The sequence below is a fragment of the Sus scrofa genome, chromosome 6 (assembly GCF_000003025.6).
Source record: "Sus scrofa isolate TJ Tabasco breed Duroc chromosome 6, Sscrofa11.1, whole genome shotgun sequence".
Taxonomy (NCBI): Eukaryota; Metazoa; Chordata; class Mammalia; order Artiodactyla; family Suidae; genus Sus; species Sus scrofa.
Genome location: NC_010448.4, coordinates 40,063,229 through 40,076,544, shown reverse-complemented (window position 1 = coordinate 40,076,544; position 13,316 = coordinate 40,063,229). Strand labels below are relative to the sequence as shown.

Here is a 13,316-nt window from a genome sequence, read left to right as displayed (position 1 = left end):
TACTATTAATATTTATTGAGTGCCAGTCTGGTGTTTTACAGACATTATCTCACTTGATCTTCAAGTCTAGTATCATCATCACTTTACAAGAAAACTAAAAATCACAGTAATTCATCCAAGGTGACAAAGTTAGTAAATGACAGGATTCAAATGTAGGTCTGTGACTCCAAATCCCACGCTCTTTAGAGAAGAATTAAAAAGATAAAAAATTACAGATAATCTACAAACAGAATAATCAGCTCCTAGTGGATCAAACAGTGGGAAGTATATCCATACTTTAATGAGAAAATAGCGTGTAGATTTTATAATGCCTTCTTTCCCGAGTTAAGGAGAAAGGATTATAAGAGGGAAAAGCTGAACCTAAAAATTTTCTTAAATCTTCACTAAATTGAAAACCATTATTAGCTATAAAAGCGTTGCACAAATTCTCAATCATGAGGCTCAAACATTTCCTTCTTATCTGTCATTAATTAAACAAATACTACAAAAGTCTTCAGGTCACCAAAGTTTTGGGATTTGAATTAATTTCCTGGAAGAGATTTCTGGGGGCAGATCCTATTGCCCCTGACCATTACTAATACTTTTCTACAAATATTTTTACTTTGTGTCCTACACTTAAAATTTTTTTAGGAGTTCCCGTTGTGGCTCAGTGGGTTAAGGACCCAGCATTGTCTCTGTGAGGACAAGGGTTCTATCCCTGGCCTTGCTCAGTGGGTTAAGAATATAGCATTGCCACAAGCTGAGGTGTAAGTCACAGATGCAGCTCAGATCCAGTGTGGCCATCCACAGCTGTGGCACAGGCTGGCAGCTACAGCTCCAATTCAACCCCTACCCTAGGAACTTCCATAGGCCACAGGTATGGCCGTAAAAAGAAAAGAAAAATTTAAGATTATATTTGAAGGCTAGGATATTCATGACTCATCCCTTAAAGAATCCTTTAAAATTGCAGAAACAAGCATAAACATCACTAGCATAAGGATGCATTTTTTTAAAAAATCACGTATTTTGCTCCTCCTTATTATATTGGTATGTACCAATAAAGAACTTAGTTATGAAAAATGTTATTTTAGACTATGCTAACAGCAAGGGTGAGAGTGAAAAGCAACATGCTTTTTTGCAAAAGCAGTGCATGATTCAATCTTAAGAATAGCTCCAGTCTCTGTTCTTGCTTCCCTATCTCTAACCAAATAGCACAAAATTCTTGTTATTTCCCCTGTTTAGTGTCCAACTATGAATTTCTCCATGGCAGGGTCTTTCAATTCCAAACAGTAGCATAATTTATTTTATTGTTTGTGGAATCAAGATAATAAAAATAAATATCACAAGAATTCCCCAATGCTCCCAAATAGCAATTTCCTGGCTTTCAGGGGGAGAGAAACACTTGGTTCCAGTTTTTTAACATAATAAATTGGTGAATTCACTGGCCATTTGGATTCTAGCAATATCAGATCCTCATTAAAAACACACATAAAAGTCTATATCCTGAGCCATATTAAAAATAATTCATAAGAAAAAGCAAGTTCTAACTATAAAAATTATTGTAATTGTTTAATGTATAGACAAGGTACTATATTACTTTAAGATACATGGAGGAAAAAATGCTAAGCTTCTACAGTAAATTAAGATTGAGTCATAAGAACTTGCCCTGAAGTAAATGTCACATTTCTGCCTGTCGATGCTCCTCAGACTTGGGGCTGCTATAATACTTGTAAACAAGAATGTTATGCATAAAAAAACCAAATATTTGGTCTTAACTTACTCAGACATTTACTAAGCACCTATAATATGCCAAATACAGTAAAAGGTGCTGTGGAGAAAAGGATGAACACACATCTCTTAGCCTTAAAGAATTCTCAGTCTAGAAGGGAAAGAATTTTACAAAACAAATCAGAAGCAAGGTATTAGTCACACATTTGTATAAATTAGTATCTGTTCTGAGTGAATCTAACCTTTTATTAATTTCCCGAATTCCTTCCCCAAACCAATAAAGACCACACTAGTAAAACTTCCCTTGGGAATGATTTGTAAAATGGATCACTCTGACCAAATTAGCAAGAGGAAAATGGTTAATTCTTTGACCAAGGACTTGCACTTCAAGTTTTAACCTGGGCCGAATGTAAAAGGAAAAGTGAACGGTCCATTGTGGAAATACTGACAGGCTTTAAACCACCAGTGGATGCAACCACAACTTTCCATTTATTGAAAATTAATGAAGTCCCAGAATTTTTATTTATAAAGTGGATGTTATTTAGTTTTAGATTATTTCTGCAAGCCAAAAGTCAGAATTTAATAAGATGATGTGTACAGATGGCACTGATTTTCACTCTTATCCACTGCTTGCAGCCTATGTGCATTTAAACCAAAAAACATTTGATATACACTAACTATAAATTATTTCCTTAGAGATCTCTCAGGCATGAAGAAAAAGCCTCTTAAAATAAATTTAAAATATTATATGCTTGATGGTGTATAACCAAAGGTTTAATCTCACCACTAAAGGGGCAGTTACCATGATTTTGCAATAACCCTGCAGACAATAATCAAGACAGCTCCTGTTGTTCTCTCAGTAAAATCTTCGTAAACACACCATGGATATATTGTAATTTGATATCTGCAAGATCAACAGCTATACCTCATGACAACTCATAAGATTTTACTCACCAATAAATTGAGCATTTTCCTTAGAAGACGTAGGAAAGTGTGTTATTTACCAAGCACTGTCCTACTCACTATAGATTAGCACATTAAAATAGATACGCTTTCTTTCTCTCTGCACTCTAAAAAAAGTACAGTCTCTAAAGCAGGCTCTGAGATACAGGCAATTAGATTTTTCAAACTCTGGGAAGATGTATCTGTACATATTTCCATCATGATTTTAAAACAACTGATTCTAATTATTATTCTACTACATATATTTAAAAAAAAAAACTCCCCAAAAAAGAGATCTCTATGATTAGTTAGGTTCCAAAATGTCTCAGTCTCCACTTCATAATGACAGTAATGACATTCTACCTTAAAAAAAAAAAAAGGAAAGGAAAAGAGATGGTCATTAGAATAAACAAATGGTGACACAATTTCAGGAAATCAGGGAACATGTAAACGATGATAGAAAATATAAATTAGTATCAAAAGGATTCAAAATGGAGATTACTACACGAATTCAATTATGAGATACAAAAATTGTATATGCGTTATTTAAATACAAATAGGTAACCCCGTTAGTAGTTCAGAAATGTAATAAAACCATATTTTACTCACCAATGCTGGATTTTCTCTTGGCAGTTAGTGACCACCTGTCATGAAAACAGATAACTACTCATGAAAAAACAGGGCTATGCACAAAGCTACAAAACCATTGTATCAGAAAACAAGTGGCTTTACAGATTTAATAGCATCTCAATATACATTTTTATTTGTCAAATGCACAGAGATGTGAATGTTAGTTTTTAAGCAGCACACTTTATCATACCACTCTAATGCAGGCTGATAACTGCAGAACAAATTACAGCTTTCCAATTCATACTTTGGTACAAAACCCGCTTCATAACTATTAGGTGACATATGATATAAGATAACTAGTATTTTGTACAATCTGCAGGCCTGTTTTCAATGTTACATATTTTGTAGAATACGTAAACGTTATAAATAACAAAAAAACAATGTAACATCCACGTTTCATCAGTTAAAAAAAAAAAAAAGACAGTAGTGAAAGTACTTTATTTTGTCAGTGTATCTCCAAACGTCTTCACCTGTAATTTTTATTCTGACACATTAAAAATGAGTACAGTGATATTTTTCTACCACATTTCAAGAAGAAATACTTGGGATAAAGAGATGCTCTGAAGAGTTCCCCTGGTGAATTATGATAAAAATTTAAGCACTTCCTCCCCAGCTTAAAACTATGTTCATAAAACTAAAACAATGAAATTAAAACAATAAAAATCACTTGTTTTCCTCAGACACATTTCACAAGTTTCTCAAAATGCTTAGCAAACAAATTAGGAACACTAACCAATAAGAAAAAGAGAACATCTGAATGGCAATTTTTTTAAAGAAAGTTTTCAAAAACAGTTTTCAAAGATTACTAATCACGTTTTTAAACTACTCATTAATAAAAAATTTTAAACAATAATCTCAAATACTGTAGTACCATTTTAGAGAGAAACGAAGGGATAAAAACCAAAATGCTTAATACAAGGCTATGTGAAAAAGACAGCAGTACTATATTGTCTAAAACATTCTCTAGTTCACTGTTCTAAATGCCAATGTTGTATCTTGTATAAGAGCCCTATGTTTCACCCCAAAATCACAAGTTTGGGGGTTCTTTTGTTTTTGCTTTTTTTTTTTTTTTTTGGCCTGTCACTAAATTCCTCTATTATAACATTTAATTCCTGAAATAAGTATCTTCCTTTAGGACATTTTAAATACTAAGGCAGCTATCCTGTACCAAAATACATGCTGTAATCAGATACCCAACCATACTACATATTAACTCAGCATAAAAAGTCGGTTTTAGAATAAAGATCTCTCAGTAAGTATCAATCACATAGCAACACTTAATAACAGTGATAATACATAATAGACTACTGACTTTACATCTGGAAGAGCTAGGCTAAAACTACATCAATCCATTCCACTGTTTCTGATTCGGCAGTAATTACAAAATAGACCAACAGAATTAAATGTAAATTGAAAAAAGAAAAAAAAATCTTCCTGAAATCCTTTTTTATAAAGTTCCTATTTAACAACCCCATTAAAGGATGAGACCCAAAAACAGTCAGGATGCTTTCCAATCCCAAGGCATGTGTTTCCAAGCATGAAGTAAGCCAAAAGCACAAAAAGAAAAGCCCTGCAAACCATAAGAGCAGAATGTTCATTAACCTCTACATGATAATCCTTTCGTAGCTGCATATTAACTAGTTACATATTCATAATCATTTACATTATTTAAAGGACCTTCGATGAAATTTTCTATGCAATATCCATTAGTGACAGTGTTAAAGGTTATAGAAGATAAGTCTACTTAATGTTTCCAGGAAGCCTTTTTAATTAGTAAATATGTAAATTTGGCACATATGCTTTTTATGTTTAAAAAACAAGTTCCTGGTAGAAGAGCATATATATTCTCGCCATCGCCCTCCAGGATCTCCTCTCCATTTTGCTGCATCTATCTTTCCCTCACCCTTTTCCTTTCCTAATACAAGTCTCTCCAAGAAAAGATATTCAAGGATAAAACAAAAACGCATTTCACAATTTACAAGAGAACTTTTCACTACCAAAATACTGTCTTCATTAAAGTCTACTACTCACATACAGGGTTTAGAACAAGAGTCTTCAATGAGACATTATCGAAATACAGGCCGGATATTTTGAGAACCAAAAAAAATTTAAAAAGAGGTGAAAGAAGCAGGTATGAATACATGCAATTAGCCTTCTGATGGTATGTCTACCGTTACCTTTGTTTACATGATTTATAGCCCGCCTAATTCCAAAAAAACATCTGAACATAAGCAGCTGTATTTACATTTTCAGCTATCTTTGTAGCTTTCTACTTTTTTACAAGTTATTCAAAATGAAAAAATTAGTAAATTTTTACAACTTAGCTTTTGGAAGGGAAAAAAAATCTTATGATTCAAAACTGAACCTATCTGGATTTAAAAAAATGTTTTTTCTATTAACTCCAACTAACCTTATTTCTTCTGAAAATGGACACAAATTAATTCAAGTATTAAATAAATTTGACTATAAGATAGTGAGCCTGGTTCTAAAAGCAACTTCTGAAAAAGCAAAACAGCAAAAAACATTTCATTGTTTTACTGTCCTTCACACAAGATTTTTAAAAGTAAGACAGCTATGGAGGAACAATACTAGTTTATTTTTTTAATGTAATCTGCCAAAATATGCAACTATTACTCCTAAAGAAAAAAAAAGTTATTGAATCATTTTAATAAAAATAACTGGTTAGGAGGCTTCAAGTATTAAAGTAACTGACCTAAGTAAATTCTTTAATGTAATATAATCACACTTACAGCCAAGAATTTACAAATATGTACTTCTGTAGCAGTATAAGTCCACACTAAAGAAAAGGACTATGAGCTAATTTACCAGTTTTTAAGAAACATTCACTCTACCATTAAGAGTCTTTACCACCAGCCCAAGAGTAAGAAAATCCTATGGTACGCTTTCTTTATAACTCACAATTGCCCTTACCCTAAGAAGTAATAATAACAGAGGTATATGCCAAGACTTCATATGATTAAACAGTTCAATAAAGTAGGTTTTAACCTCTTCTTCTTTTTTTTTTTTTTTTTGTCTTTTCTATGGCCGCGCTCATCGCATATGGAGGTTCCCAGGCTAGGGGTCTAAGCGGAGCTGTAGAAGCCAGCCTACACCCAAGCCACAGCAACGCAGGATCCGAGCCACATCTGCAACCTACACCACAGCTCACGGCAACGCTGAATCCTTAACCCACTGAGCGAGGCCAGGGATTGAACCCTCAACCTCATGGTTCCTAGTCGGATCGGTCAACCACTGTGCCACGACAGGAACTCCTTTAACCTCTTCTTATAAAGAGAAAACCTGTGTTCAGAGATGGAATAACCTCCCCTACATTATACAAGGGCCCAAGAACTGGTAAGAGATAAAATCAACTTTAAAATTAGATCTATCCAATCTCAAAACCTGTACTCACTGTACTGGACTGCTTCCAACCATCATGAAACTTACAGGGTAAGAAGAAAAGCAGCTGTTTGTATCTGCAGTTTTAAAACAATGACTGATGCTGCTACTTCTCCACTTTCTCCACGAACCCACACTCACATGGCCAAGACATTACCAGTAATATCAGGAAAAGCAAATAAACTTCAATTGACCAATTCACTAATAAAAATCTTTATTTCTTCCAATGCCTCATACAACCCCTGGCCTTCTCACGTCAAGCAACTAAGTATAGACAAAAAATTCCCCAAGCCTCATTTGTGTATCTATGTGTATGTTTTAGGGGAGAGAAGGTCATAGGCTAGCCCTATAATTACTACCACATCTCATCACATTTTTAAGGCACTATAACTAATCAAGGTAGATACCTAAGATGACAATCACAGTCCACCCAACAACCTATTTTTCTTTAGGTCAGTGTCTAACATATATACACATTCTATACTTGAAAGTTTTACAATCAGTAAACTATATAGACTATAGGAATACTTTTCCTTTGCTGTTTGTCTCAGAAGCCACTTTTTAGAAAATTTTATAAAGAAAGGAATGAATAACTTAACATGTATTGAGACTTCCATTTGTGCCATTTGTTTTGGTAACAGACCACAAGGGGGCATCAACCTATGAGCTTTCCAGGTTAAGAACATTCTACATTAAAACTAAACTGCAACAGACAGCCTCCAAGGGTAAGTCTGCATAAGTCTCAAATGATACCTATTTCAAAATTGCTTCACTTTACTTCCAAAACCTTTTTTTCAATGTATTGCAATTTCAAATTCTCCCTGCAGAGGTTAATGTATAAGGAACAATCTGAGGACTGTACTAATCAAAGCTGTCTACATTTATGAAGACATATTTACATGGATTTTTATTTACATGGTTTGTCCTATTTACGTGGTTTGTTTCTCTTGCTAGACTACGCCTTACAGCATTAAACACTAATAAACTATAATAAACTGAGTGTTTCTGCATGAAAATTTTAAATTTCCTTTTTAAATAGGCTAAAAAGTAAAAATAAAAAACTACCAAAAGTTAACTCCAATTATAAGCTACCGTTAAAACACTTAAAACTTTTTTTTTCCAAAATATAGCTAAAATGGAATCAAAATGATCATCTTAATCCTTACTTTTACATTTAATCCAGTTTTCTCCTACCCAGGCTTCTAATGCCCTTGTCATACTCAAACCCAGTCTTTCTTTTTACACAAATATTGATCTACATCGAACACGATTTGGTATTTTACATCTCATTGTCCTTTGGTTTTACATACAAATTAGGGCTCTTTTTTCCTGCAATTTTTTATTATTCATAATACCTAGTATTCTAATAAATACACAATTTTCTCATATTGGATGTATTTAAGACTGGCAACATAAACAACCAGTGATATTTCCAGGAATGGAGACCCTGACGCATTTGGCAGGTTATGTTTCTTGAATTATTTGGATGAGGTAGTATTCAGGCAACTCAGTATTCAGGAAACTCTAACTGTACCAGATGAAAGCTCAATTAGATCTTAGCCAGATCTAACATTATTCACCAATGTACTTACCTGCCATACAGCAAATGTGCAGCAAGTCCTTTTAAAGGACAGGTCTACAATCACTTCGCCAAAACCCTCAGGAACAGATGTGTTTCTCAATTCAGAACTTTTCATAATTTAGTGAAGGTAATGTATTTACTACACATACATCACAGAACTACCACAGTCTAACACCACCCTGTATCAAATACAGTAACATTTACAGCAAAATATGTATATTCAAAGTGGAATGAAACTTTGACTATTCCAAAATATTCAAATCAGTTCCATCAACTTGAATCAGTTCCATCAACAAATGAATATGCCACGAACTTAGAGAAAACTGTGTGTTGCTTTCAAGCCTTCTTTCTGAATTGCAGGTAGGAGATGGTGACCTGTTTTCCCGAATGAGAAATACTGCCTGAACTGCAGCTTGCCTGCCCATTGTTTTACTAGAGCTATCGATCATTTCCTCTCCATTCCCTTGCTTTACTCCCTAAAGCCCTGTCCTCCCATCCACAACAGGCAGAGGATCCCATTTTTCCATCTGCAGCCAGTGTGAATTGAGAGGATAGATATCAAACACTGACTGGGCCAGCCAATCAAATTTACTCTGGACATAAAGAGAGACTGAGGTGAATACAGATTCTGGACCTGAGAAGGTGATCACAGAATCTGCACAAGTTAAATAAATCTTTTTTTTTCAATTTTGTCTTTTTAGGGCCATACCCACGGCATATGGAGTTCCCAGGCTAGGGGTTGAATCAGAGTTCCAGCCGCCGGCCTACACCACAGCCACAGCAACGTGGGATCTGAGCTGTATCTGCAACCTATACCTCAGCTCACAGCAACGCTAGATCCTTAACCCACTGAGCAAGGCCAGGGATTGAACCTGAGTCCTCATGGATCCTAGCTGGGTTTGTTAACCACTGAGCCATGACAAGAACTCCAAGCTAAATACATCTAATGAAGCAGGTCTACGAAGTAACCATACAAATGTACAAGAAAACAAAACACACATACATACAAACAAAACAGCCCTACCCTGAGTTCCTCCTGACTTCTTATAGTAAATACTTTCCAAACTTTCTTCTAAGCATTTCTAGGGTTTATAGCAGATTAAGAAAACTTCAGAGAAGTAAACTTGCTACACAGCTTACGATGAGAACTGTTCAGTGAAGATCTCAAAGGAAACAAATAATTCATTTAAAAAAAAAAACAGTAGAACAAAGAAGATATCCTCACAAGTAACAAAAATGTCAAATTGAAATGTCACCTTGCACCAATTCAAGTAGTAAAATTTTATTTTAACTAAACACTACCAACTATCAGTGAGACGATAGTAAAATTAACAATAAATCACTGCAAGGAGCTACAGAACTTAACTCAGTCCAGACATCTATCTCCAAGTAGAGGCAGTAGCAGATCAATAATCCCTCTAAAAACTGGAAAAACCAGATGAATACAAAACCATCTCTTAAAAGGCCTCTAAGAGTTGCCAAAGCAATGAAAACAAAAATGAAATGAAAACAAAAATGAAATGAAAAAAAGGTGTTAAAGTATAATTATTAACATGTTCCCCAAAAATGTAGAAAAGATAGAAAAAAATACATGGTAAGGCAGCATATTTCACTACAGAATAGCTATACAAGAAAAGAATCAAATGCATAATCCATCACTGAAACATCTAAAATGAGCTCAGTAAGCGGTGTTAACATGAGGTTAAACACAAAAGTCAGAATTTTGAACTGGGGGAGTTCCCGTCGTGGCGCAGTGGTTAACGAATCCGACTAGGAACCATGAGGTCGCGGGTTCGGTCCCTGCCCTTGCTCGGTGGGTTAACGGTCCGGCGTTGCCGTGAGCTGTGGTGTAGGTTGCAGACGCGGCTCGGATCCCACGTTGCTGTGGCTCTGGCGTAGGCCGGTGGCTACAGCTCCGATTCAACCCCTAGCCTGGGAACCTCCATATGCCGCGGGAGCGGCCCAAGAAATAGCAACAACAACAACAACAACAAAAAAAGACAAAAAGACAAAAAAAAAAAAAAAAAAAAAAGAATTTTGAACTGGATGACAGATCGATAGAAAGTATCATAGTTAAAGCCTAGATTTAAAAAAAAAAAAAAATCGAAAATACAGAAAAGACCTGTAAGAGATTCATGAAACATTGTATAACTGAAGACCCATAAAGACAGGAGAGATTATGACAGAAGCAGTATTTGAAAAGATCTTGACGTGACTTTCTAAAAATGAGAGAGGAAGGTATTAACCAAAAGATTTGAGAAGCTCTAAGAACCTCAAGCAAGAGAACTCTTTTTAAAAATTATATGAGCGCACAACACGGATATACTGATTTTCAAACATTTTTGATAATCATCATGAAGGAGAAGGAGCAGGGAGGAAATAGAGTGTCTTCAAAGGAGCAAAAAGAAGAGTTAAAGCTAGAGCTAACTACACAAAGAAAAGAGGACAGAAACTGGAAAACTGGGTGAAATCTTAAGGTATTGGAAAAAAATAACAAAAACCTATAACTATGTACAGAGAAAACAGATCTTCCAACATCAAGAAAAAATTAAAAATTTTCACACAGACGCATAATTCTACACCAGCAGATACTACAAGTATAGGTGATGTGGTAGAGGTGTTAGCTAGTGCTAAGGTTGTAAGTAGTCACTGTGTACTATATAAATGTATCAAAACTATACATTGTATACCTGGAACTTACGCAATGGTGTATGTCAATTATGTCTTGCAGAACTACCATAAGAAATATTTGGTGTGACAGAAATGCAGAAAGAACTAAAGAGCAACTGTACAGGTAATTTTTTTTAAAGGTAAAGATAAATCAATATTAATAACAGAACAATCAAATGTTGTATTTAGTGTTTAAAACACACAGAATTAAAATACATGGAAGCAATAATGCAAGAGGTGGGATGGATAAATGAATGCATGCTGTCATCTCCAGGAAAAATTTCCCTAGTAAAAAAAGGAAAAAAAAGCATGGTATTAATATACAGTATGTTTAGTCCTAACATATACATAAAGTGGAGTGCTAAAGTACCATTGTAAAAAAAACCAGAATGTTATCTTGAACAAGTTAACAGAGAGGAAGAATATACAATAGGATGTGTCTGATTAACTCAAAGGAAGGCAACTGAAAAAGCAGAGAAAAAAAGAACATAAAAGTGGGTCAAAACAAACCAACAATGAAAAACCGGGTCATACCCATTAGGATGGCTATTAAAAAAAGAAAGAAAATAACAAGCGTTGGCAAGGATGTGGAAAAACTGGAACATTGGAACTTTTGTGCCATTGGTGGGAAGGTAAAATGGTGCAGCCACTGTGGAAAATAGTATGGCAGTTCCTCAAATATAAAACATAGAATCCCCACATAATCCAGCAATCCCGCTTTTGGGTACATACTCAAAAGAACTGAAACCAAGGACTCAAACAGGTATTTGTATATTAATGTTCATAGCAGCATTATTTACAGTAGCCAAAAAGGGAAACCAGCCCATATCCATCGACGGATTAATGAATAACAAAATGTATTATCTACATACAATGGAATGTTACTCAGCCTTTAAAAAGAAAGCAATCTGATATATGCTATATCAACCCTGAAGACACATTGGGTGAAATAAGCCAGAACAAATGGACAAATACTGTTATGATTCCACTTACGTGAGATGCCCAGAATAACCAAATTCACATAGACAGAAAGTAAAATAGTAGTTACCAGGGGAGGTGGGAGAAGGGATAATGGAGAGTTATTGTTTTATGGATAGTGTCAGTTTTGAACGACAAAAAAAGTTCCACCAGAGTTAGACGGTGGTGATGGGTACACCACAACGTGAAAGTACTTACTGCCACTGAAATGTACACTTAAAATGACTTAAATGATTTCAATTCTGCTAGGCCTATTCTACTACAATTTGATAAAAAAAGTCTCCTGGGCCTCGCTCAGTGGCTTAAGGATCCACTCAGTGGGTTAAGGATCTGGCGTTGCCGTGAGCTGCAGTGTAGGTTGCAGACGTGGCTGGGATCTGGTGTTGCTGAAGCTCTGGCAGAGGCTGGCAGCAACAGCTCCGATTCGATTTGACCCCTAGTCTGGGAACCTCCATGTGCTGTGGGGGCGGCCCTAAAGAGACAAAAGACAAAAAAACAAAAACAAAAAAACCATCAAGTAGAAAGATGATAAAAATGAAATTATATGTATCAGTAATTCTATGACATAGAAATTGACTAGCTATCCTAGATAAAAGAAAAAGGTATCTAGACTGAATTTTAAAATAACTTTATGTTGTTTATAAAAAACAATTTATACACAAAAACACTGAAGTTAAAAGCTGAAAAGATACATCATAAAAAGAAACAAAAGCAAGATATGCTAATATCACCACACTAACATCCAACAAAGGAGATCTGAAGGCATGAAATACCACTAAAAACAAAACTATTTCAGATGATAAAATGTCAACTAACCAGGAAATTATTACAGTCCTAAATCTGTATACACTGGATAACATAACTTCAAAATGTATAAAGCAAAGACTGAAAAAATAGAAAAAAAGATAAATCTATGATCATAGTAGAGATTCTAAATGCACATTTCTTCATAATTGATAGAACAAAAAAATTAACAAGTATACCAAATAAATTGAACACCATATTCAGTCAACTTGAGCTAAAAAATACATGAAACTCGGGAGTTCCTATCATGGCTCAGTGGTTAGCAAACCCGACTGGTAACCATGAGGATGTGGGTTCTATCCCTGGCCTTGGTCAGTGGGTTAAGGATCCAGCATTGCTGTGAGCTGTGGTGTAGGTCCCAGATGTGGCTGGGATCCCACATTGCTGTGGCTGTGGTATAGGCCGGTGGCTTCAGCTCAGATTGGACCCCTAGCCTGGGACCCTCCATATGCCACAGGTGCAGCCCTAAAGACAAAAGGCAAAACAAACAAACGAACATATGAAACTCAAAATCTGCGGAATTCATATTCTTTCCAAGTAACTTATGAAATATTAACCAAAATGGATCATATGTTAGGTCATAAGGCAAGTCTTAAATCCCAGT

At 35.2% G+C, this 13,316-nt stretch overlaps 1 protein-coding gene across 1 annotated transcript in view; it reads right to left on the bottom strand.

Annotated features, from left to right (window-relative positions):
- URI1 (URI1, prefoldin like chaperone) overlaps window positions 1-13,316 on the bottom strand; it is a 67,221-nt gene that overhangs the window by 33,996 nt on the left and 19,909 nt on the right. The window contains exon 2 of the mRNA XM_003355831.4: window positions 3,259-3,293. Coding sequence (XP_003355879.1) covers window positions 3,259-3,293 — 35 coding nt within the window. The remainder of the gene's footprint in view (window positions 1-3,258; window positions 3,294-13,316) is intronic.